Source organism: Callithrix jacchus, chromosome 7 (assembly GCF_049354715.1).
Source record: "Callithrix jacchus isolate 240 chromosome 7, calJac240_pri, whole genome shotgun sequence".
Taxonomy (NCBI): Eukaryota; Metazoa; Chordata; class Mammalia; order Primates; family Cebidae; genus Callithrix; species Callithrix jacchus.
This window is the reverse complement of record NC_133508.1, coordinates 130,019,646-130,046,392: the sequence shown is the minus strand read 5'-3', so window position 1 is coordinate 130,046,392 and position 26,747 is coordinate 130,019,646. Positions and strand designations below refer to the sequence as shown.

Here is a 26,747-nt window from a genome sequence, read left to right as displayed (position 1 = left end):
ATAACTTATGCCAAAGAACTTAGTGGATATGTGTACATATTTATATATATGTGCATATATATCACTTGGAATATATATGTTATATATAAACCAACTGAAGCAGCAGGCTACAATTCCCCTATGGCGAGAAATTTTCAAATATAATTTGAGACATGTTAAACCCTATTTCAAAAAGCTTTTATTCTGTATACCAAGCAACAGAGGTGGCTGTTCAGGAAGAGGTTATAGTTGTTCTGCAGAGGTTTTTGGCTTCCGCACATCTGAGATTCTACTGTTTACTGCCAAGAAGCAATGTGTGAAATCCCCTACTCTGGACCAGATGATGGCGCTTTTAGCTCTGTCAGCATTAACCATTCACCCCAATTTTATTTTTAAAATAATAATTTGATTATCAACATTTGTCCCTCTTTCTTAAAGATTTTAGGTTACAATTCATGAGACTTCCCACCTTCAAAGATTTGTCAGAGCCTACATTTAGCCAAACAGGATTTATAACTGCAACTATACAATTACCTATATGGCCACACTGTCTCAGAGCATCAAAACTCTATGTGGTCTGTTTCTGGCCACGAAGTGGGTGAAAAATTTAAACTCACAAGATGAGAAGCATCATAGTGCATCATGACCCAGACCATTCTAGGTCAATGTTTTGTCTCAAACAAGGTGTCAGGAGACATTTCGTGAGAACGACTGTTACCCTCCATGACATTACAGATATACTCCAGATGTTTTTTCATACCTTAAACATCAGGAGGTAGAAAACCTCCAAGGCCCTTTCTGACTCCAAAACCTTGATAAAAGTATGGAGGTGGAATTTATGAATTTTTCTAAATCTTAAATTTATTGAAACATCTGTACCAATGAGGTAGTGAGCTTACTGTGATAAAGATATTACTCTTATAAATTTTAAGGGTACTACTAGGTTTTGGTATTATAAAATCTGGTAAATAAATTTATATAAGCATACCTTCTTTAACTGTGCTTTCCTGTATTGTGCTTTGCAGATATTACATTTTTTTTACAAACTGAATGTTTGTAGTAACTGTGTCTGCCAGTCTGTCAGCATGATTTTTCCAACAAAATGTGTTCTCTGTGTCACAGTTTGGTAATTCTTATATTTCAAATTTCTTCATTATCTGTTATAGTAGTATGTGGTAATTTTTGATGTTACTGGTGTAATTGTTTTGGGATATCATTAACCAAGCCCACATAAGATGTAAAACTTAATTGATAAATGTGTGTGTTCTGACTGATACACCAACCAGCTGTTCACCCACCTCTCTCCCTCTTCTAGGACTCCCTATTCCTCAAGGCACAACACTATTGAAATTAGGCCAATTAGTAACTTTACAATGGAAGACTCACTGACATTGAATAGTGCTTTTCCTTTAAGATTATTATTTTTTTTTGAGAGTGCAACATGACAAGACCTCTATCTTTCTGAAAAGCTAATTTTTTTTTTTTTTTGAGATAGAGTCTCGCTGTGTCACTCAGGCTGGAGTGCAGTGGCATCTCGATTCACTGCAACCTTCGCCTCCCAGGTTCAAGCAATTCTCACACCCCAGCCTTCCAAGTAGCTGGGATTACAGGCGTTAACAATCACACCTGGCTAATTTTTTTATTTTTAGTAGAGATGGGGTTTTACCATGTTGGCCAAGCTGGTCTCAAACTCCTGACCTCAGATGATCCACACACCTTGGCCTCCCAAAATGCTGGGATTATAGGTGTAAGCCACTGCACCTGGCCCCCTTTTTTTTTAAATTTATTGAGATGAAGTCTCACTCTGTTGTCCAGACTGGAGTGCAGTGGCCTCATCTTGGCTCACTGCAACTTCCGCCTCCTGAGTTCAAGTGATTCTCCTGCCTCAGCCTCCCAAGTAGTTGGGATTACAGGCATGTGCCAAGAGTTAGGACCTTGCTCTGGATTATGCTTTTGCTTAAGGGAATGTAATAGCTAATTTAACCTATCCAGACCACTAAAACTTTCTCTATACCAGCAACAAGGCTGTTTTGCTTTTTTTATGTTCACTGGATTAGCATTTTAAATTTCCTTTAAGAACTTTTCTTTTGCATTCACAACTTGCTAACTGGCAAAATACGCCTAGCTTTTGGTGACTCTCAGCTTTTGACAAGGCTTCCTCACTGAGCTTAATAATTTCTAGCTTTTGATTTAAAGTGAGAGATGTGTGACTCTTCCTTTTACTTGAACACTCAGAGGCCATTGTAAGGGTTTTTTTGTTGCTGTTTTTGTTTTCTGCATTTAGTAATGCATTTATTCTATGTTTCATACATTTTTAACATCTGTGCAACTGAAATGGATCTCATAAGAATATTAGATCACAGCCAGGCGCAGAGCTTATGCTGGTAATCCCATAAGCTCAACTTTGGGAGGCTGAGGTTGGCAGATTACTTGAGGTCAGGAGTTCGAGACCAGCCTGGCCAACATGGTGAAACCCCATCTCTACTAAAAATACAAAAATTAGCTGGGTGTGGTTGTGCGTGCCTGTGGTCCCAGCTACTCGGAAGGCTGAGACACAAGAATCGCTTGAACCTGGGAGGCAGAGGCTGCAGTGAGTTGAGATCGAGCCACTGAACTGGGGAGGTGGAGGGTGCAGTGAGCCGAGATGAGCCACTGTACTCCAGCCTGGGTGACAGAGTGAGACTCTGAAAAAATAAAAAATAAAAAGAGCATTTGGGATTCATGGGAGGAGGTCAAAATATCAACATTAGCAGAATACTGAAGAAGTTGATTCTAACTCTAATGGATGACTTTGAGGGGTTCAAGACTTCAGTAGAGGCAGTCACTATGGATATGGTGGAAATAGCAAGATAAGAATTAGAGGTGGAGCCTGAAGATGTAACTGAATTGCGTTAATCTCATAATCCAACTTGAATGGATATGAAGTTGCTTCTTATGGATAGGCAAAGAAAGTGGTTTCTTAAGATGGAATCTACTCCTGATGAAGATGCTGTCAACATCATTGAAATGGTAATACAAGATTCAGAATATTCCATCAACTTAGTTAAGAAGACTGACTTCAATTTTTTTTTTTTTGAGACAGGGTCTTGCTCTGTTGCCAAGGCTGGGGTGCAGTCATGTGATCTAACTCACTGCAACCATGAACTCCTATGCTGGAGTTATCTCCTGGTCTCAGCATCCCAAGTAGCTACAAGGACTATAGTTGTGTGCCACCACACCCGGCTAATTTTCTACTTTTTAAATTTTTGTAGAGATGGGTCTTGCTATATTGCCCAGGCTGTTCTCATATGTCTTGCTTCAAGTAATCCTCCTGCCTCGCCCCCACCAACAATGTTGGGATTACAGGTATGAGTCACTGCTCTTGGCCTGACTCCAATTTTGAAAGATGTTCTACTGTGGGTAAAATGCTATCAAATAGCATCTAATGCTACAGAGAAATCTTTAGTGAAAGGAAGTCGATCAGTGCAGCAAATTTCATTGTTGTCTTATTTCAGTAAATTGCCACAGCCACCCCAACCTTAGGACACCCCGACCCCGATAAGTTAGCAGCCATCCACATCAAAACGCAACCTTTTCACCAGCAAAAAGATAAATTCTGGCTGACGGCTCAGACGATCAGTAGCATTTTTAAGCAATAAAATATTTTAAAATTAAGGTATGTACATTATTTTTTAAAGATATAATGCAACTGCACATTTAAAAGACTACAGTATAGTGGAAACAAAGCTTTTGTACATACTGGGAAACAAACAAAAAAATCCATGATTGCTTTAGTATAGTGGTGATCTGGAACCAAACCTGCAATATCTCCAAGATATGCCTGTACTTACTGGCTTTCACAATAATGTAAGAAAGACCAAATTAGGTAAAATTCAATATTCTGTTTCCAAATCATGTGTAAGGTCATGGTACCCTCAATGATGCTACATTCAAATTGTTCTGGACATGCTCTAAAACATCCCTGGTTTTTCTTCACAATTTAAAAGCTTTGTCTATCCTTTATCAGCCTTCATTTTTACAGACTAAAGAAATCAAATTATTAAAGTTAGGAAATTTATTCAAAATTCTTAAAACAGACCTTTCTACAGGTAGTATAAATTTTTCTAGTCTTAAGCTGGTAACTTTAATTTTCATCATTTTAATAAATATTTCCTTGTGTAGAAAATTTTCTCTATGGTAGCAATGACTAAAGACACAATTGGCTTAGAACTGCATGTCATTAGAACCAAAGGGAACTCAGAAGTTAAATGCAACTTTTTCCTTTTACAAATGAGGAAACTGAGACTTAGTGTTGAGTAGTGGCTTTCCTACAGTAAAACAACCAAAAACCTGAGCTAAATTATCCAACAAAACAGTTCTCTTCAAACTGCAGATCAGGACCAATCAATTAGGTAGGTTGCTATCAGCATTTTAAAAAAGCAACAGAGTAGAAAATATCAGAGGCATTTCTTGTAGAACTTTTTAGTTATATGCATATATGAGCTCATAATGTAAAATGCAATTATTATAGTGGTCAAAAGTTTGGAAGTCATTGCAATAAAATATCTAATATTTTGAGTAGATTTAGCAATTTATTCTTAGTCTCACTCTCTTGCCCAGGCTGGAGTGCAGTGGTGTGATCTCAGCTCACTGCAACCTCCGCTTCCCGGGTTCAAGTGATTCTTCTGAATCAGCCTCTGGAGTAGTTGGGGTTAAAGGTGTGTACCACCTTGCCTGGCTAATTTTTGTATTTTTAGTAGAGATGAGGTTTTGGCATGTTGGCTAGGCTGATCTTGAACTCCTGACCTCAGGTGATCCACCAGTCTTGGCCTCCTGAAGTGCTGGGATTACAGGTGTGAGCCACCATGCCTGGCCATAAAAATGTATTCTTATTTTAAAATTATGATAATTAAAATGACTATTATGATACAATTTATTTATCATGACTCATTGTAAGCTAATAAAATATCTCTGCATTAAATACTACATGCCACTATCTAGAAGAAGCAATTTTTTCCTACCTAAAAGAAGACTGGCTCAGGACATTGTATCCCATATCATATGTGAACAGACTTTCTTTAAACTATCACATTTCTGTAGCATTTAAATATGCAATAGCTAGACAAGCTTTTTAAAATATCAAATTCTAGAATTCTGATCCTGAGCACAGGTAAAAAGATGTCTCTGAAAAAACAGTGACCTCTAGTGGATTCATTAAGTAGTACGGACATAATCCCTGCCCCTAAGAATTTGGAAATTAAGGTAACACAAATGCATCCAGATATAAGATACTGATATGGTTATAAACTGACAAGTGTTATATATAATTAAAGGCTATGGTTAAGCTATACAATGAGGCAAATGCATATATATATATTCACTGGTTTCTTCTAATCAAGTGGAATATAATGAATAGAATCCTAGTCTCATACAGATCTAGGATTCTCACTAGTTTAAGAAATACATTTAATGAAGGGGTTGGATTAAATCTAAGGACCCTTTTACCTTTTAATTATAATCCTTTCTTCTTTAATTCATTTTGTATGCCAATATCAAATTCTGCTCAAAAACATTTGATGGCTCCCCAGGACTTGAGGGTTTACCAGTCAGCCTGGCCCTTTGTTATTTACCTATTGTTATCTTATATTGTTTCCCAGAATATACCCTTATTTCAAGTAGGCCAAGGTTCAATATCCCAACCCATTCCAACAAGATTATTTTCTCACTTTTGCTCACAGTTTCTCATTATGCAATATCCTAACCTTGCTAATTTATAGGACAGATCCCTATTAAAATCAAAGCAAATGTGTTTAATTCATGCTCTACCATCCAGTGACTGTTAAATTCACATGTTGGATTTTATATTTGCATATGTGTATGTGTGTAGCCTGCCACGTACTAAGCACTTACAGCATATTTGAATGTAAATTAAGTTGATTTATTTAGATTAGGGAAATAAAGACCCTTTTTTATTTTGAGATGGAGTCTTGCTGTGTCACTAGGCTAGAGTGTAGTGACAGGACCTCGACCTTGGCTCACTGCCACCTCTGACTCCCAGGTTCAAGCAATTGTCCTCCTCAGCCTCCCAAGTAGCTGGGACTAGAGGTGGGTGCCACCACGCCCAGCTAATTGTTGTGTTTTTAATGGAGACAGGGTTTCACCATGTTGGCCAGGATGTTCTCGATTTCTGGACCTTGTGATCTGCCCACCTTAGCCTCCCAAAGTACTGGGATTACAGGTGTGAGTGAGCCACTGTGCCTGGCACAAAGGCCATTTTCATTATTTTTTTTAAGTGAGGTAGGGAAGGGTATACAGCTAAGGTAGAATTTCAAGAACTGCAAGTATAAAGTAAAAGGGCTCAAGTTTTGGGAAAAAGTGAGTGTTCTGAATACAGGATGGTAAGATTTTAGGAAAACGAGGAAGACCTGTTTTACTTTGTTTTATTTATTTATTTCATTTTTGAGACAGAGTCTCACTCTGTGGCCCAGGCTGGAGTTCAGCAGCACGATCTTGGCTCACTGCAACCTCTGTCTCCCAGATTCAAGTGATTCTCCTGCCTCAGCCTCCTGAATAGCTGGAGTACAGGTGCCCGCTACCACACCCAACTAATTTTTATATTTTTAGTAGAGACAGGGTAACACCATATTGGCCAGGCTGGTCTCAAACTCGTAAGATCAAGTGATCCACCCACCTTGGCCTCCCAAAGTGTGGGGATTAATGGCATTAGCCATTGCACCAGACTGGAAAACTTGTTTTAAATTAGCTGAAGGAAGTACCAATACCTACGCTTGAAGAAAACAGAGATGGCAGGAAAGGTGGTTTGGTAAATAGTTTTGAAGCAGTTGAGGTAGATATGAGGATGGCACAGAGGGTTAAATTAAAAATGTAGAGAATATATCTTTTGAAGCAAAGTTAAGGATAACTTGAGGAAACACTGGCTTCAGTGGGGAATAAAATGTTTCTCTCAGAGGACTGGTAAAGTAATGGGCAGCTCTAATGACAGAAATGTTAAGAAAAGAGAAGGAGAGTAAGTCGAAAAGTACTCTTAGAACAATGCCATAGTCTTTTATTTTCCCGACAAGAATGCTGACAGGCTGGTGGTGAAATGAACAATTTAGTCTTTGTTACGTTTAACACAATTATCAAAGGCCACACAGTGTTATGTTTTCAATATCCTAAACCACACAGGATTGGATTGGCAGGCAGAGGCGTCTGCCATAACAGGTGTTGCTGTCAGTCTTATTGGTGTTATTTGAATTGAGAGTGGTATCATATTGCCTCATGCATCAGGAAAGACTTGAAGGTTTTTGGCTTTTTTTTTTTTTTTTTGAGGCAGAGCTTTTTAGTTACCTTGCATCTCATTATGTTTAGGTCATTAGTTTATTTAGCATAGTTCCTATCTTACCACAAGTTAATACCGCCTTGTGTTGTTATAATCTATTCTTTCAAACATGAATTTATTTTGGGAATTATCTCATTAAGCCTTTTATTGGAATTTCTAGGCAATGCAGTTTAATTACCATAACAATAATTTTTGTTATCTTTCTATTATTAAGCTATTTCACCCTCAATAATAAAAGTTTGTTGACTTTAGCATCTAGTAAATCACTGCAAGTATTTAAATCATTTCCCAAGAGGCTAAACTCCAGCATTGCCCATAAACTTTTTACAAAAAGAAAAAAATTAATTTTTGTCTGTCTTTAAATTGATAAAATACTGTATTGATTTTTATAAAGATTAAATGAATTAGGAACCTGAACTTTCTAACCTTCCTCACAGCAGAGTTCACTTAGATCCTGAGACCCAGTAACTTCTGAAAAAATTTAATATTCTTCCTCCAGGATTTTTTATTATCAGGCTTCACAGACATTACTAGCATCGCAGGGCACTGGAATTAAAGTTCTGATTTTGTAATTAAAGCTAAAACAACAAACAACGTTTGTATTTATGCATTTTCTAATTTTAAGTATAAAATATTTAAATAGCTAGCTTAAAATATAACATTTCCCCATAATTAAAGTGTACAAAAGGGTAACTTTTTACAGAAAACTGGAGCTACTCTCAGTTAATCTCAAAAAGCAGAAACAAATTATTAGAATAGAATATATGAACAAATGTGTATAGGCAATGACTTAAATTACCTCTCTTCTTCTCGAACCCACACTGGAGTTTTGGGAATTTGTGCTTCAAAAAACTTAGATGCTTGATAACAAAAATTGCTGCAAAAAGACTGAAAAGAACATTATAAATCTCGTTTTTTTTCTTATTGTGAAACATTACCTACATACAGTTCACAGTATAAAACACAAACGTATAGTTCAAAGAATAAAATGGAAACCTACAAGTCTACCACCCGAGGTAAGAAATAAGGGACAGACAGAACCTTTGAAGGCTTCTATGTGCCCCTTCCCAACTGCACCACACTCCACATTCCCCAGAAGTAACCACTATCATACATTTGGTATTAATCATTCTCTTATTTCCCTTCAGTTTTAGCACCTGTGTACATATCCCTATTAAAAAATATTCAGTTTTGCCTATTTTTAAACTTTTTTAATGGAATAATATTGTTATACATTTTTATCTTCCTTTGTTCATTTATTAAATTTTATTGTTTTAGAGACAGGGTCTCACTCTGTTGTCCAGGCTTCAGTGCAGTGACACAATCATAGCTCACTGTAGCCTCTATCTCCTGGGCTCAAGCAATCCTCTGGCCTCAGCTTCCTGAGTAGCTGAGACTATAGGCATGCCACCACACCTGGCTATTTTATTTTTTTGTAGAGATGGGGTCTCGATTTGTTGTCCAGGCTGGTCTTGAATTCCTGGCCTCAAGTGATCTTCCCTCTGGCCTTCCAAAGTGTAGGAATTAATAGGTGTGAGCCACCATACCCAGCCACTTCTTTTGTTTAAAATTGTTTTTAAGATTCATTCAGGTAGATATATCTTATTCATTTTCACTGTGTATTACATTCCATTGTGTTAGTATATTACACTTTACCATTTAAAACTGAGTTGTTTCTAATTTTTTTGCTATCACTACAATGTTACTATAAACTGTTTTTACAATTAAAACGTCTTAAATAGTGGTAAAATATAAATAATATGAAAATTATCATCGTAACCATTTTTAAGGGTATAGCACAGTGTTGCCAGGCGCCAGGCTGGAGTGCAGTGGTGTGATCTTGGCTCACTGCAACCTCTGCCTCCCGGGTTCAAGCAATTCTCTTGCCTTAGCCTCCCGAGTAGGTGGGACTACAGACGTGTGCCACCACGCCCAGCTAATTTTTGTATTTTTAGTAGAGATGGTGTTTCACCATGTTGGCCAGGATGGTCTCGACCTCTTGACCTCATGATCCACCTGCCTCGGCCTCTCAAAGTGCTGGGATCACAGGTGTGAGCCACCGCACCTGGCCTAGAACTCTTTTTATCTTACAAAACTGAAACCCTATACATTAACTTCCCATTCCCACTTTTGCTGATGATCATTCTACTTTCTGTCTCTATTAATTTGACATCTGTAGGTACCTCATGTAAGTGAAAGTATACAGTATTTGTCCTTTTGTGCTGGCTTATTTCACTTAGCATATTATCTTCAAGGTTCATCCACCTGTTAGCATGTGTAAGAATTTCCTTCCTTTTTTAAGGCAAATATTCCATTGTGTGTATATATCACATTGTTTATCCAGCTCTGAACATTTTTATACATATATACTGGTATACATGTGTAAGAATTTCTTTAGGGTATATACCAAGGAATAGAAAGTTTTAATTATAGAGAATGTGCAAAGTTGACTTTGCCAGACAAATGCAAACCATTTCTCAAAAAGGCTGTACCAATTTTCATTCCCACTAGTTGCAAAAAGATTTCCTAATATTTGCAATCTTGTGGGGGCTGTGAAAACATAACTCAATGTGTTGCTGCTATTTCTCTGATTACTGATAAGATTGAGCATCTTTTCATATGTTTATTACCCATTCAAGTTCCTTGTGTAAATTTTTCTATTAGTTTGTTGGTCTTTTTCTTATAGATTATATATTCTAGATATGATTCTATGGTCAGTTATACGTGGGAAATAATAACATTCTGATTTGTGGCTTCTCTTTTCATCCTTTTTTTTGAAACTTCTGATGAACAAAAGTTTTATATTTTAATACAGAAATATTTATCAGTTTCTCCTCTTTGGTCAATAATTTTCCCTCTTATTTTATAGAGTCTCTGTACTACAAGTTTATATCTCCCATATTTTTTTTTCTGGAGACAATGTCCCACTCTGAGGCCCAGGCTGCAGATGACATGCAGTGGCAGGATTTTGGCTCACTGCAACTTCTGCCACCCAGATTCAAGTGATTCACGTGCCTCAGCCTCCTGAGCTGGGACTACAGGTGCATATCACCACATCTGGCTTTTGTACTTTTTGTAGAAACAGGGTTTCGCCATTGCCTAGGCTGGCCTCGAACTCCTTGAGGTCAGGTAATCTGCCCACCTTGGCCTTCCAAATGCTAGGATTACAGGGATGAGCCACTGCATTCAGCCTCTCCCATACTATCTTCAAAAAGAATCTCCTTTTACATTTATGTCTTTAATCTACCTAAAAATGATCTGTGCATACAGCCTAGGATAGGCATCAATTTTCATTTTTTCCATTTGTATAACTAATTGTGCCAGTATAATTTATTGAAAAATCCATCCTTTCTTTACTGATCTCCAGTACTCCCACTGACAAATATCAGCTGTCTACATATGTGTTTAGTCTGTTACTGACTCTCTATTCTGTTCCATGATTTATTTGCTTAGATTTGAACCAATAGGCACTTTTAACTTTTAAATGTTCAAGTCTTATCGAAAACTTAAGCAAAAAAAATTTTTTTTTTAATTATTATTTTTTTTATTGCATTTTAGGTTTTGGGGTACATGTGCAGAACATGCAGGACAGTTGCATAGGTACACACGTGGCAGTGTGATTTGCTGTCTTCCTCCCCTTCACCCACATCTGGCATTTCTCCCCATGCTATCCCTCCCCAGCTCCCCCCCACGCTGTCCCTCCCCTATTTCCCCCACTAGACCCCAGTGTGTAGTGCTCCCCTCCCTGTGTCCATGTGTTCTCATTGTTCATCACCCACCTATGAGTGAGAATATGCGATATTTCATTTTCTGTTCTTGTGTCAGTTTGCTGAGAATGAATTTTTTAATACCTTGACTGAGATTTTTACAAATAAAACCAAACTTTTAACATCATGATTTTCTAACCAGTAAGATTTTAAACAATTACTTTTAGAATCCTGTTTAGTTTCATTAAAAATTAATTGCCATTCCTTGTTAGGGTAGTGGTTAGTAAAGAAAAATATGACTTGCCATAATGAAACCCTTTAAACTCACCTTTCTTTCAGTAATATCATAGACTTTATTGGTTTTGGTAGAAATTTTATATTTCTGTTTTGGTACCTAAAGAAAAGAAAGTACAACTTACGCAAGAATCCAAATAATACACATGAACCTTATGTTACAAGATTAAGTCATCTACATATCGTATCATTGGCTAATCCATGCCATTAGTTCATGACTTTAGGTTGCATTTCTTGTTCTTACAACAAAGTACTTTGCTAAATGGAAATAATAAAAGCCTATATTTAAAAAGAAAATGAGTTACTTACAGTTCCCAGCTTCTTCTGACATAAAGGATAACCACAGAGTTTGACAATAGAACGTTCATCCACGACATCACTGTAGTGAGCAGGTGTAATGAACTTCCCCTATAATGAAATGAGAGGGTTATTTCTTCCTGGATTAATAGAAAAGTTCATTTATCAGCTCTCTAAGCCTCAGCCATCTTATCTGAAAATACAGGAATCACAATAGTACCCTCCTCATAAGTTAGAGGTTAGAATTAGAAGAGAAAATAAAGCAAAATCACTTAGAGAAGTGCTCAACATACAGTAAGCATTTAAAAAATGTTATTATTTAAAAAATTTCTGCCATGGTAGTCTCTGCATCGTTGTAGGTTATATAGTTAAATGAAATAATTCTGAGGCAGGAGGAAGAAATGGTGCTATAGCTATACCAAAGCTAAATGACAACAGTTATCTTTTATTTTTAAAAAATTAAAAAATTTTTTACTAAATCACAAAGTAATAAAATATGTTACCTATTTTTAAAAGCATAATCTTTAAAAAGAAAGTATTTCAAAGGTGGCATTGTGACTCCTGAACACATTTTGTGCAAAATCTTCCTACTTCTGAAAAATCTGTACAGAGTGGTGAGGAGATGGTTTTAAGCTAACAGCAAATACTTTCCTTTTACATCTTCATGATCAAATAATCTCAATTCTTGTTTCATAACTTTGAGATCTTTTAACAAGTTTTTATGTTTTCACAGGGACTAAAATACTTTTTGAGAGTGATATAACTTTTATGTTTCAAATGAAGCATATTTGCCTTCGTCTTTTTTGGTGTCATCATAGATTCTGATGCAGTTAGCTGTGTCGATTAAAATAAGAATTGTCGGCCAAGCGTGGTAGCTCATGCCTGTAATCCCAGCACTTTGGGAGGCCGAGGCAGGTGAATCACGAGGTCAGGAGATTAAGACCAGCCTGGCCAACATGGTGAAACCATCTCTACTAAAAATATAAAAATTGGCTGGGTGTGGTGGTATGTGCCGGTAATCCCATCTACTCAGGAGGCTGAGGCAGGAGAATCTCTTAAACCAGGGAGTTGGAGATTTGCAGTGAGCCAAGATTGCACCACTGCACTCCAGCCTGGCAACAGAGGGAGATTCCATCTCAAAAAAAAAAAAAAAAAGAATTGTCATGTTCATATTTCTATTTAGAAAAAGATCTATGAACCATACTAGAAGTGTTTTTGAAATAGAAGCTCTGAGTTTTTATTTGTCCTCTTAAGGATTAAGAGAATATAAAAGAAATTTTCCATTCAAAATTTTAATGTAGTAAAGCTGTTTAAAATTTTTTTTATTCTCAAAGTTTTAGACAAGGTCTTGCTATGTTGTCCAGGCTGGTCTCAAACTCCTGCGCTCAAGCAATCCTATCACCTTGGCTTCCCACAGTGCTGGGATTATAGGCATGAGCCACTATGCCCAGCATAAAAGAATTTAATGCAGATTATAATTCTCCTATTTTATGTTAAATCATAAATAATGTATATTTCAGGTTTTTAAAATATCAAAATTGATGAAATTATATTGACAAGAATAATATTCTTGTGTTACTTAAAATAGCACAACACAGAATATAGAAAACTGGCATTGCAATCACAGAACTGAAGAAAATCAAGTGATATTAGTAGACTGGTTAAATGAACTACAACTAAGAGTAAAATATACTTGCTTTTTCTTTTTTTTTTCCTCCCCATCCTCATTTTTCTTTTTTTCTCTTTATTAGAGTCTCACTCTTGTTGCCCAGGCTGGAGTGCAGTAGTGTGATCTCAGCTCATTGCACCTCTTGCCTCCTGAGTTCAAGCAATTCTCATACCTAGCCTCCTGAATAGCTGGGATTATAGGTGTGAGCCACTACACCTGGTTAATTTTGTATTTTTAGTAAAGATGGGGGGGGGGTCTCAATATGTTGGCCAGGCTGGTCTCAAACTCCTGACCTCAAGTGATCCATCCATCTTGGCCTCCCAAAGTTACAGACATGAGCCATTGTGCCCGACCTCTTCTTTTTAATTGTATTTATATTTAATTCTTTATATTTGTAGGGTAATATGTGATGTTTTAACACATGTATATCTTGAGCATATCAGGCTAATTAACATATCCATCACCTCACATCTTTATCATTACTTTGTGGTGAGAACATTTAAAATCCACTTATTAATTCTGAAATATACATTACCTATCATCACCTTATTACGTACTTGTTACTTTTCTTTTTGAGACAGAGTTTCACTCTTCTTACCCAGGCTGGAGTGCAATGGCGCGATCTCAGCTCACCGCAACCTCTGCCTCCTGGGATCAGGCAATTCTCCTGCCTCAGCCTCCTGAGTAGCTGGGATTACAGGCACACGCCACCATGCCCAGCTAGTTTTTTGTATTTTTAGTAGAGACGGGGTTTCACCGTGTTGACCAGGACGGTCTCGATCTCTTGACCTTGTGTTCCACCGCCTCGGCCTCCCAAAGTGTTGGGATTACAGGCTTGAGCTACCGTGCCCGGCCAATTACTTTTCATTAGTGTATTTTAAAGTCATTATATAAGGAATGCATGATAGCTGTTTATTTTAAAATGCATGAATTATATAGATTGTTATCTGCATCTAATGACTAAGAACAAATTCAAAGATTTTAATAATGCAAAGAAGTTTTATGTTGCACAGATTTAAAGTTGTTATACTACCAAACTAATAATTTGTCAACTTAACACATACACACTCCATTAGGAATTCTTCTGTAATATTCTCTTCTAAAAGCTGTTCAACGATATGTAGAGCTTTTCTCTCAAATTCAATCTTCTTTCTCACAGCTGCTTCTAGTTCTGCTCTCCTAAAATTTGAAAACGAAGTTAACCTACTTATAAGCTTCATCATGTCCAATATTCCATGTTTTAAAATACAACACTAACCTATTTTGCCACTTAAATTTATATATATTAAAAAAATTTTTTTGAATAAAAATATTCAAAAAATATTTATTTTTCGAATAAAAATATCAAGTGATACTCCCACCTCAGCCTCCCAAAGCACTGGGATTACAGGCATGAGCCACCATATCCAGCCAATTTTCTAGTTTTTAATGCTGTTACTTTTGATCCAATATTTTTTCAAAAAGGAAACAAGTTACTTTTTGCACTGCACATACAGAAGTCTTCATACACAGGGTCACCTCTGGCTGGAGGTCTCGCCTCACTACTGGTTGTCTGTTTAATGTCTACTTGGCATGCAGATCTCAGCTTAAGGCTTTCCCTGAAAACTCACAGCCAACCTCCCTGCCACCCACCTCCATCTAAATTAGACTTTTGTTGTTCCTTCTCATAACATCACAGTCTTTTCCTTCATAGTTCTTATCACAATTTGTAATTATGTATTTGTTTATGTTAATTAACTAATTAATTTATTCCTATTTATTCCTCTGTTCCACTAGATTAGAACTGTGTCTATTCTGTTCACCATATCTTCAGGGCCTAATACAGTTCTGGCATATCTTGTACTTAGTAAATAATTTTTGAAATAATGAGTAAATTAGACAAAAGCCAATATAAAATTAGTGAGTCTTCACAAAATGAAAATCATAGCTATATACTAATCCCCTTCAGATTCTTCTACTCCTCTTCCGGAAAACTTTTGTGTGTTAAGTGGTAATATCTTGCCTTTTTAGAACCAGAACTAGTACACAACAACTTTTTGATGAAAATCTGGACTTGATCTAACAAAGAACAGAAAATGTTTCTTGGAGTGATAGAGAAACTTGTAGAGTGAGTCGCTGGCATATAAAGCAATAAAAGGAGAGTATACCTGAAGAGGTGAAAAACAAACAAACACCTTCTTTTTTTTTTTCAGAGACGGAGTCTTGCTCTGTTGCCCAAGGTGGAGTGCAGTAGTGCAATCTTGGCTCACTGCAACCTCCCCTTTCGGGGTTGAAGCAATTCTCCTGCCTCTTCGGGGTTCAAGCAATTCTCCTGCCTCAGTCTCCCAAGTGGCTGGGACTACAGGCACACGCTGACACACCCGGCTAATTTCTTTTGTAGATTAGTAGAGGGGGTGTTACCCAGGCTGTCTAGAAATCGTGAGCTCAGGCAATCCGCCCGCCTCAGCCTCCCAAAGTGCTAGGATTACAGGTGTGAGCCACAGTGCCCAGTCACAGACACCTTCTGCAGGCACTCATGCCTTCACTAGCAGTCTGAGTGCTCAGTCTGGTTTTCTTTTTCTTTCTTTTTTTTTTGAGACGGAGTTTCGCTCTTGTTACCCAGGCTGGAGTGCGATGGCTCGATCTCGGCTCACCGCAACCTCCGCCTCCTGGGTTCAGGCAGTTCTCCTGCCTCGGCCTCCTGAGTAGCTGGGATTACAGGCACGTGCCACTATGCCCAGCTAATTTTTCGTATTTTTAGTAGAGACGGGGTTTCACCATGTTGACCAGAATAGTCTCGATCTCTTGACCTCGTGATCCACCCGCCTCGGCCCCCCAAAGTGCTGGGATTATAGGCTTGAGCCACTACGCCCAGCCTCAGTCTGGTTTTCTTAAAGCCTAGAGTAGATGTATGTAACAGTCTATGTGAGAATTTATAGGCCTTTCCAGATCTTTCTCTTCCTTCCCATAATTTTCTCTCTCTAAAAAAAGTAACCATTATTGTTTTAAAACTGGTTCAAGTAATATGAGATAATTAGATATGTCAATGTAGTTGTCCACGTGGCTGCCATACCTTTTAGAAGCATCTTCTTGTTTCAAAGTACTTGTCTGTTTAGTACCTACAATGAAAATACAGTCAAATGCCACATAATGACATTGCCATAAATGATGGACTGCATGCAGACGGCGGTCTAAGCTAATACTGTATTTTTACTGTATCTTTTCTATGTTTAGATATACAAATACTATTGTGTTACAATTGCTTACAGTACTTAGTATAGTAACATCCTGTGCAGGTTTGTAGCCTGGGAGCAATAGGCTGTACCACATAACCTAGTGTGTAGTAGGCCATACCATCCAGGTTTGTGTAAGTGCACTCTATGATGGTCACACAGGGATGAAATCACCTAACAACGCATTTCTTAAAATGCATTCCCGCAGTTAAGCCACACATGGAGGCAGTAGGTCAAGTGTACACAAACACATAAGGTGCAAGATAGATTCCTACCTAAATAACAAACCGTAGACAAACTTTTTTTCTTTTCCACATATTTTATGTCCAATCGTGTTTAAATCAAAATGAAATAGGATGGAATGCAATCTGTTTTTGCAAATTGATTACTGTCTAATTTTTCTTGGTTAAAATGTTTCTATTTGGGGATTTAATTTTCTCCTCTATCATAGCTGCTTCATTAACCACTCCTGAAAAATCTGAGATCTGGGTACTGTTAAGGGGGAACTTCTCTCTGTCCGCCAAACATCCTCTCTCGGGTAAAAGGAGAGTCCGACACCTCAAAGAACTGGGCACCAAGCAGACTGGAAAGGAGGACCGGTCCTAGATTCAAGGCCAGCTGTCAATGCTGCCCTAGTCACTTGCCCAGAACCCCGGGGACCCCAGGCCTGGGTTCCCGGCACCTCCACTGTCCTTTCTCTCAGAGGCTGGGGCCACAGCCCTCGCAAGGGAAATCTTAGAACACTGGTGTAAAGGAGTGAGGGCCGGCCGGGAGATCTTTTCCAGGAGGTACAAGCACGGCGGTGGGAAGCTTTCGGCCTTCTCTGCCTGGGAGAACCCCTCCCCTGAAGCAGCCTTTCAGAAACTCCGGCGCGCTGGTTTGAAACTCGACCAGGACCGAGCTTTCAGGGTCCAAAAGTGGGAAGAGATCCTTGCTCCTACCTGCGGCGTTTCGAGAGCGGCGGCGAGTCCCGGCCTTGCGGCCGGCGGAGCCCGACCCTGGGCAGTCCGCCATGCGTGAGATAGCCTGCGGGACGGGGATCAGATCCGGCGTCTCGCCCTGAGGCTCCGCCTCCCTACGCAAAGCGCGGGGCGGACCCGGCTGGCGTGGGGCGGGGCCTGAAGAGCAGCTCTTGCGGCCGGAGGAAGTGGCGGCGGCTGGGAGAGGTCAGGTACCTGGCCGGTAAGTGGAGTCTTGGAGGGTTTCAGGGTGGCCAGGGCTCGCGGTTGGCCGTGAACTGCGGCGGACTTGGTGCCGCGGGCCGACTAGGCCACGTGAGGTGGTGGAGCCTGCCCGCCTAGGCAAGCAGGAATCGGAAGACATGGCTTCCTCTGATGCCGCCCGCAAGCGCGTTGCCCTGAGGACCACGCTGACCTGCGCCCTTAATGACGGCTTTTTCTGCCGGGAGAAGCGATGGTCTCTTCCTGAAGGCCGCTGATTACCTTGTCTCCGTGTGACAGATATAGTGATTTCACTAGATGGATTGATTACTTTGGGGACTGCAATTTCTAGAGAGAAACGGGATGGAGGGCATCTGAACCTTTACCCCCTGTGAGTAACTTGTGTTGGACCCCAATTTTTGTAAGGTGAGACATTAAACAATAAAAAATCCCTTAATGATTAGAATTTGATTTCAGGTCCTTTTGGAAAATTTTTTTTTCAGAAAATAAATACTTTGCCTTTTAAAAGCCCTTTAGTCCGTTATTTGCCTCGTCTCTTGGGAGTGCTTGAGAGGGTTTTTTTTTCCCTTCCAAGTAGCTTTCAAAACTAAGCTCCTAGAAAACTTGAAAGATGCAATAAAGGCTTCTGAAAAAAACACTTTATTTTCTTAGGCTAAGATACAAAGATTCGGTAATAACATTTCAACTTTAAAACTTTACATTTTCTCCTACCATGCTATCGGACCAAAAACACAGAACAACAAAAACTCTATAATTTTCTTTATTGGATTTAGTAATAATTTATCACACTGAAACATAACTTTTGAATACTTTACTGTAATATCACAGATAGCTGTGTTTTGTATTTGTAGATTTTAGCATCGAAACTAGGAAAAATAGTAATGGCTGTAGAGGAACTTCAGTCCATAATAAAGAGATGTGTAAGTATGTTTTTTATTTTTGTAAAATTAAATACCTTTCAAAATATGGGAAGGGCACACATTGTTTTTAATTATATTTGTGGTCACTCAAATTGTTTATCTTCTTTAATCCTTGCTTTTTTTGACCTGTAAAGAGCATGAGTGGGGGAGGCAGATTGGATTATTTCTCCAGGTGACATACTTATTTAAATAACCTTTTACATTTTAATCCTGATCCATAGATTTCATTGGTACAGTAGATTTCAAGGTTATTTATTAAAGTATTTATTTGGGTAATCCTAATTTTGATAATGTGTTATTTATGTTACATTTATCTAGAATTTAAACAGTTCTTTTTTAATAGATAAATCAAGAAGTTACTGTGTTTAATTTTTACTTGCATACACATTTTTTTGTTTGTTTATTTTGTTTTTGCCAGCAAATCCTAGAAGAGCAAGACTTTAAAGAAGAGGATTTTGGCCTATTTCAGTTAGCTGGGCAAAAATGTATAGAAGAAGGGCACATAGACCAGCTATTAGAAATTATTCAAAATGAAAAGAATAAGGTACGTACAATCTTGGTGTTTACTTTTCAGTCTTGGGAAGAGAATAATTACATGATGCTATTCATCCAGTCATTTATTCATCAAACATTTAAGAATCTGCTTATATTTTCACAATAGGGAACTGAAAACAAAAAAAGAATTAGAAATATTTATGCTGGGCACGGTGGCTCACGGTTGTAATCCCAGCACTGTGGGAGGCCAAGGCAGGCAGATCACTTGAACCCAGGAGTTTGAGACCAGCTTGGACAACAGAGTAAGACCTGTTTCAGGGGGAAAAAAAAAAAAAGAAGAAATATTCATATACTTGAAGGTGCTTACAGTCTGGTCAAACAGATAAATGTGTAAACAACTAACAATAATGAGGCAAAATAAATAAGTGCTATAGTTGAAGTAAAGAGATTTTAGAAGGAATAGAATTACTTCTGGTTTAGGGAGTCCAAAACTGGTGTTTGAGTCATTAATTTACATTGAGAAATATACATATCAAGCAGGCTAAATATTCATTTTGGGTGATCAGCCCATTCTCCTCCAGCCAAAAGTGTATGGAAAACCAAATTTTAATTAAAACAGTATTTTGTGTGCATAGAATTGGAACAGGAGAAGAACTGTATGTCATACTAGCCAGTATCATCCAGGTACAATAGTTTGAGAAATCATTCTCCACTGTAGAAAAGGATCTTGTTTGTGGATCAGGAGTAACTTTTTCCTGGGACACTATGTTGGCAATACCCTGCCAAATTTTGTGTCTTTGGACACATTATAAGGAAGACTGCTATTGTTTGACTCTGTGTCCTCACCTAAATCTCACCTTGAATTGTAGTAATCCTTATGTGTCAAAGGTAGGACCAGGTGGAGGTAATTGAATCATGGGGGTGATTTCCCCCATGCATCTCATAATAGTGAGTGAGTTCTCACAAGATCTGAAGCATCTGGCATTTCCCCTGCCGACACTCAGTCTGTCCTGCTGCCCTGTGAAGAGGTGCCTTCCACCGTGATTCTAAGTTTCCTTCCTGAGGCCTCCCTAGGCATGTGGAACTGCATGTCAGTTAAACCTCTTTTCTTTAAAAATTACCCAGTCTTGGGTATTTCTACATAGCAGCATGAGAGCAGACCAATATAAAGACCATCTTCGTTCTAGATACATTCTCTTTCTTCATTTGCAGTGCTATTTATTTATTGAAAGTTTTCTTTCTTACTATCACGGTGTAGTCATGTTGACCTGTGTTTCTGTCCAGGGAATCTTGATTGGATATGGGGGATTCCTAAAACTTGTTAATCGTACATTGTTATATAATCTCTTAGTAGTTCAAATGGCTTCTCCCCTGTTTATTTTTTATTAAAATAACTAGGACATTCTATTTAATTTTGTTTTTGATATATGTTTATGATAACTTTGTAACCCCCTCATATAATAAATTTTATGTTTTTTAAACTCTTCTTGATTTTTTTCTGATTTCATTCTTAGAGGATAACCTTTGAAAGTAATTAGCTTTTAGCTTATAAAAAAATTAATAACTACTAATATTTATTGAGTATTTACATGTACCAGATGCTGTCTTTAGCCCTTTACATTTATTAACTTAGTCTCTCCAAAATCTCAGAAGGTAGGTGTTCATTTTGACTGAAAGGTTAAATGACTTTCCCAAAAGTAAGTCAGCTTTTATGTGACATCCAAGATTCAGACCTGTGTAGCATGGTTTTGGAGCTCCTAACCACTCTGCTCTACCTCTGGTTAGTGCTGTACAGCATATGGTTTGAGGGTAGAATACAGGAAATTCGTTGATTGAGAGCGTAAGGGGTCAAAAATGACTGGGTTTCTAACCTCTGAAAGGATAATATATGATAATGTGAATAGAAAAAGCCAACCTAAGTAGAGGGAGAAGTTTCCTGAAGGAACACAAGTAGTTGACTTTTAGAAATTTTCAGTTTAAATACAGCAGGCAATTGGAAAATAAGGTTTTTGAGCTCAGCAGAGATACAGGAATTAAGACGTAGATCTCTGAGACACGTATCTCTGAGACTTTAATTACCTAAAGATTAGGTAATTGAGGGGGAAGAAAACAAGAATTTACCTGAGTTCACAGAAAAGGGGCATAAGAGAAGAGCCCCAAGATCCCACCTTGAGAAATTTAAGAAAGAGGTAGAGAGAAGAGGCCTGGCAAGAAGATGAGGATCAGCACCACGTCAGTGAGGCAGAAGGAAAAGGGAAGTATAAACAAATTATTTTTCAGACATTGCATGCCTCAGTGTTTTATCTTTAGCATGCTTTTGAATAGCTAACAGGATAGATTTAAATAATGTGAGGCTTAGTCTTAATTTGAGAATCACTTCTTTAATGTCTGGTCAGCTAAATGCAGAGGTTTAGATATTGATAGGACAATGTTCAAAACTAACTACAGGTCAGGCACAGCGGTTCACACCTATAATCCCAGCACTTTGGGAGACCAAGGAGGGTGGATCACCTGAGGTCAGGAGTTCTATACCAGCTTAGCCAACATGGTGAAATCCCGTCTCTACCAAAAAATGCAACAGTTAGCTGGGCGTGATGGCACATCCCTGTAACCCCAGCTACTCAGGAGATGAGATGGGAGAATTGCTTGAACCTGGGAGGCAGAGGCTGCAGTTAGCCAAGATCGCAACACTGCACTCCAGCCTGGGAGACAGAGTGAGACCTCAGCTCAATAACAACGACAACAAAAAGCTGACTACAATTTAATTTTTTTGCCAGATGACACTATCAAGATGATCAAGATTTACTATTATCATCAACTGTAAAAGTGAATTAAAGAAAAGTGATAAAAAGATTTACTATTAACTGCTTTGCAAGAGACCATTCACATACCTTTTGTTACAGTATATTATTATAATTGTTGTAGTTACTGTTAATCTCTTAATTTATAAGTCAAACTTTGTCACAGATATGCATGTATAGTATTTATATATAGCATTTGGTAGTATTCATGGTTTCAGGCATCCACTGGGGGTCTTGGAATGTACCCCCTACAGATAAGTGGGGAGACTACAATATCCTATACACTATTGTCTTATAAGACTGGAGTCGCCGGACGCGGTGGCTCATGCCTATAATCCCAGCGCTTTGGGAGGCCAAGGCAGGTGGATCACGAGGTCAAGAGATCGAGACCATCCTGGTCAACAAGGTGAAACCCCGTCTCTACTAAAAATACAAAAATTAGCTGGGCATGGTGGTGCGTGCCTGTAATCCCAGCTACTCAGGAGGCTGAGGCAGGAGAATTGCCTGATCCCAGGAGGCGGAGGTTGCGGTGAGCTGAGATCACGCCATTGCACTCCAGTCTGGATAACAAGAGTGAAACTCCGTCTCAAAAAAAATAAAAAAAAGACTGGAGTCAAGATGCGGTATTATAGGTATCATTTTGTCTTCTTGCTAGATTAGCTTAAAAAAAAAATTCTAATGAGTACATCATAGGCATTTATATTGATGGGTACGTGAGATGTTTTGATATAGACATGCGATGTGTAATAATAATATCATGGAGAATGGGATATCTATCCCCTCAAGCATTAATCCTTTGTGTTACAAACAATCCAATTATACTTAGTTATTTTTAAATGTACAATTAGTTATTGACTATAGTCACCCTGTTGTACTATCAAATAGTAGATCTTATTCATTACTTGTAACTATTTTTTTTTTGGTACCCATTAGCCATCTCCTCTGCCTCCCACCACTATTCCCAGCCTCTGGTAACCATCCTTCTACTCTCCATGTCCATGAGTTCAGTTGTTCTGATTTTCAGATCCCACAAATAAGTGAGAGCATTCAATGTTTTTCTGTGCCTGACTTATTTCACTTAACATCATGGTCTATAGTTTCATTCATGTTATTGCAAATGACAGGATGTCATTCTTTTTTTATGGTCAAATAGTACTCCACTGTTTATATGTACCACATTTTCTTTATCCATTCATCTGTTGATGGACACTTAGGTTGCTTCCAAATCTGAGGTATTGTGGACAGTGCTGCAATGAACATGGGAGTGCAGATATCTCTTCAATATACTAATTTCCTTTCTTTTGAGTGTATCCCAGCAGTGGGATTGCTGGGTCATACGGTAGCTCTATTTTTGTTTTTTTGAGGAACTGCTAAACTCTCTATAATGGTTATACTTATTTACATTCCCACCAACAATGTATGAGGGTTTCCTTTTCTCCACATCCTTGCCAGCATTTGTTATTGCCTGTCGTTTGGATATAAGCCATTTTAACTGGGGTGAAATAATATCCCATTGTAGTTTTTGTTTTTGTTTTGTTTTGTTTGTTTTGAGACAGAGTCTCACTCTGTGGCCCAGGCTGGAGTTCGGTGGTGTGATCTTGGCTCATGGCAACTTCTACCTCCCGGGTTCAAGTGGTTCTCCTATCTTAGCCTCCTGAGTAGCTGGGATTACAGGCACGTGCCATCATGCCTGGCTAATTTTTGTATTTTTAATAGAGACGGGGTTTCACCATGTTGGGCAGGCTGGTCTTGAACTTCTGACCTCATCATCCACCCGCCGTGGCCTTCCAAAGTCCTGGGATTACAGACGTGAGCCACCACACCCAACCCTCATTGCAGTTTTGAATTGCATTCCTCTGATGGTCAGTGATGCACACCTTTTCATAAGCTTGTTTGCCATTTGTATGTCTTCTTTTGGGAAATACCTATTCAAATCTTTTGCCAATTTTTTGATCAGATTATTTTTTTTCTTTAGTCTTGTTTGAGCTTCTTTTTTATTCTGGTTATTATTTCCTTGTCAGATGGGTTAGATCTGCTTTTTCTTTATTTATATATTTTTTTGAGATAGGGTCTGTCTCTGTCACCTAGGCTGGTTTGCAGCAGTGTGATCATGACTAACTGCCACCTCTGCTTCCCAGGCTCAAGCCATCCTCCCAGTTAGCCCTACAAGTAGCACGGACTACAAGCATGTGCCACCACACTCCGCTGATTTTTGTATTTTGTAGACATAGGGTTTGGCCATGTCCAGGCTGGTCTCAAACTCCTGAGGTCAAGTGATCCACCCACCTCAGCCTCCCAAAGTGTTAGGATTACAGGAATGAGCCACCATGCTTAAAAACATTTTATTTAACTTTAAAAAATAGAGATAGGGTCTCACTGGGTTGCCCAGGCTGGTCTCGAATTCATGGGCTCCAGTGATCCTCCTGCCTCAGCTTCCCAAATTACCAGGATTAGAGGCGTGAGCCACTTTGCCCAGCCAGCCACCGTGCTTTTAGAGAAGGACTTTAGAATGTAAATTCTTTTTTTCTTTTCTTTTTTTTTTTTTTAACAGCGGAGACAGGAAGGAATAAGGAAAGAAAATAACAAACAGCCAACCAATATTTCATTTAAATCTGTGAAATGCTATGCAAATGCTGAAGAGTGATTTGCTTCCATTTATGTGGTCACTTTCAAAATAGGTGTAATGTGATACTAAAAAAAATGTATGTTCTGTGGACCTGGGGTGAAGAATTCTATAAATATTCACTGAGTTTACTTGTTCCAGGTGTGAGTTCAAATCATAAATGTCCCTGTTAATTTCCTATCTCGTTGATCCGTCGAATATTAACAATGTGGTGTCAAAATCTCCCGCTATTATTGTGCAGGAGTCCAAGTCTCTTTATAAGTCATTGAAAAGTTGTCTTATGTATCTGGGTGCTCCTATATTGGGTGCATATATATTTATGATCATTGACTCCTATTGTTGCATTGATCCTTTTACCATTATGTAATGTCCTTCTTTGTTTCTTTTAGTCTTTGTTACCATTAAAGTCTATTTTGTCAGCAATGAAAGTTACAAATCCTGTTATTTTTTTTTCTCTCCATTTGATTGGTGAGTCTTCCTCCAACATTTTGTTTTGAGTCTTTGTGTGTCCTTGCTTATGAGATGGATCTGGATACAGAGTGCTGATGTGTTTTGACTTTTTATTCAGTTTGCGGGTCTGTGTCTTGATTGGGGCGTTTAATCCATTTAAATTTAGGATTAATTTTGATATTTGTGAGTTTAATAATTGTCATTTAATGCTAGCTGGCTATTTTGTCCATTAGTTGACATAGATTCTTCATTATGGAGATACTGTTTACCTTTTGGTAAGTTTTTGGGATGATTGATACTGGTTGTTCCTTTCTGTGTGTAGTGCTTCTTTCAGAAGCTCTTGTAAAGCAGGCCTGGTGGTGATGAAATCTCTGAGTGCTTGCTTGTTCTTGAAAAATTTTATTTTTCCTTCATTTATAAAGCTTAGTTTGACTGGATATGAGATTCTGGGTTGAAAATTCTTTTCTTTGAGGATATTGAATATTGACCCCCACTCTCTTCTAGTTTGTAGAGTTTCTGCTGAGAGATCTGCTGTAAGTCTGATAGGCTTCCCTTTATGGGCAACCTGACCCCCCTCACCAGCCGCCCCCAGAACACTCTCCCTCATTTCAACCCTGGCGAATCCAACAACCGTGTGTCCTGGGGTTGCTCCACCCGAGGAACATCCCTGTGGTGGTCTCTGCACCACCCTGAGCCAAGCACTGTCCCACCTCACTAGGCTAGGAAAGTCCTCCCGAACAATATCCTGAAGAACATTTTCCAACCTGGATTCATTCTCTTCCTCACATTCAGGTACACCTATCAAACGTAAATTAGGTCTTTTCACATAGTCCCATATTTCTTGGAGACTTTGCTCATTCCTTTTTACTTTTTCTTCTCTAATCTTGTCTTCTCGTTTCATTTCATTAAGTTGGTCTTCGACCTCTGATATCCTTTCTTCTGCTTGATCAATTAGAATGTTAAAACCTGTGCATACTTCGCGTAGTTCTTGTGTTGTATTCCTCAGTTCCATTAATTCACTTATATTCCTCTCTAAATTGTCTATTCTTGTTAAGATTTCGTCAAACCTTTTTTCAAGGTTCTTAGTTTCTTTACATTGGGCTAGAACATGTTCTTTTAACTTACAGAAGTTTCTTATTATCCACCTTCTGAAGCCTCATTCTGTTATTGGAATGCACTCATTCTCCATCAGGCCTTGTTCCCTTGTTGATGAGGAACTGTGATCCTCTGTAGAGGAAGAGGCATTCTGATTTTGAGTATTCTCAACCTTTTTATGCTGGTTTCTTCCTGTCGTAAATTTATCCACCTGTCGTCTTTGTAATTACAGACTTTCAAATTAGGTTTCTGAGTGGACGTCCAACTTGTTAATTCCCAGCGCTGAAATCTGAGCAACCCACTGTGCCAGCTAAAACAGCGGCATCAAGATTCTTGGTGCTTTTCTGCCCGTGAGTCTCCAGTCTGGCTTCCCTCCAGAATCCCTTCTTTAATCAGCTGAATGGGCAACTCTGCCTTCCCAGAGCCCCAAACGTCGACCAAAAGGGGACTCAGTCCTGTTTACTCTGCACTGAGAACCGCCGCGCCGGCCACAAGAGTCGCACTGGTGACCCGTGGGGCTCCTCCACTGGGAATCTCCTGGTCCGTGAGCAACAAAAATTCATCTGAAAGTGTGGCATCCTCCCGTTCTCTGTGCTTTCACTGGGAGCTACAAGCCTGAGCTGCTAGTGATCGGCCATCTTGGATCTCTCTCTTTCAAAGGTTTTTTCTTTAGACTGTAAATTCTAGGAAGATAGTGATCTTA

At 38.6% G+C, this 26,747-nt stretch overlaps 2 protein-coding genes across 11 annotated transcripts in view; one reads left to right on the top strand and one right to left on the bottom strand.

Annotated features, from left to right (window-relative positions):
* Positions 1 to 17,530, bottom strand: part of RPAP2 (RNA polymerase II associated protein 2) — a 152,794-nt gene extending 135,264 nt beyond the window's left edge. For 5 of the 7 annotated variants that reach the window (XR_013520264.1, XR_013520263.1, XR_013520265.1 and 2 more), the window contains exons 1-6: positions 17,421 to 17,530; positions 16,320 to 16,365; positions 14,332 to 14,446; positions 11,611 to 11,709; positions 11,336 to 11,401; positions 8,100 to 8,188 (exon numbers count right to left, since the gene is read on the bottom strand). Coding sequence is in view for 4 of the 7 variants with exons in the window: in XM_009001695.5 (XP_008999943.1) it covers positions 8,100 to 8,188; positions 11,336 to 11,401; positions 11,611 to 11,709; positions 14,332 to 14,446; positions 16,320 to 16,365; positions 17,421 to 17,493 (488 nt within the window). In the remaining 3 variants the exon portion in view is untranslated. The remainder of the gene's footprint in view (positions 1 to 8,099; positions 8,189 to 11,335; positions 11,402 to 11,610; positions 11,710 to 14,331; positions 14,447 to 16,319; positions 16,366 to 17,420) is intronic. The other 2 variants (XM_078332431.1, XM_017974932.4) reach the window with 2 other exon arrangements.
* A 48-nt stretch (positions 17,531 to 17,578) lies between these two features.
* The window catches only part of GLMN (glomulin, FKBP associated protein), a 72,325-nt gene continuing 63,156 nt past the window's right edge, over positions 17,579 to 26,747 (top strand). The window contains exons 1-4 of one of the 4 annotated variants that reach the window (XM_078332432.1): positions 17,579 to 17,661; positions 18,512 to 18,580; positions 18,999 to 19,124; positions 26,277 to 26,704. Coding sequence is in view for 3 of the 4 variants with exons in the window: in XM_002751081.6 (XP_002751127.1) it covers positions 18,542 to 18,580; positions 18,999 to 19,124 (165 nt within the window). In the remaining variant the exon portion in view is untranslated. Of the gene's footprint in view, positions 18,066 to 18,511; positions 18,581 to 18,998; positions 19,125 to 26,276; positions 26,705 to 26,747 lie in introns of all 4 variants that reach the window. The other 3 variants (XM_002751081.6, XM_009001696.5, XM_035252141.3) reach the window with 3 other exon arrangements.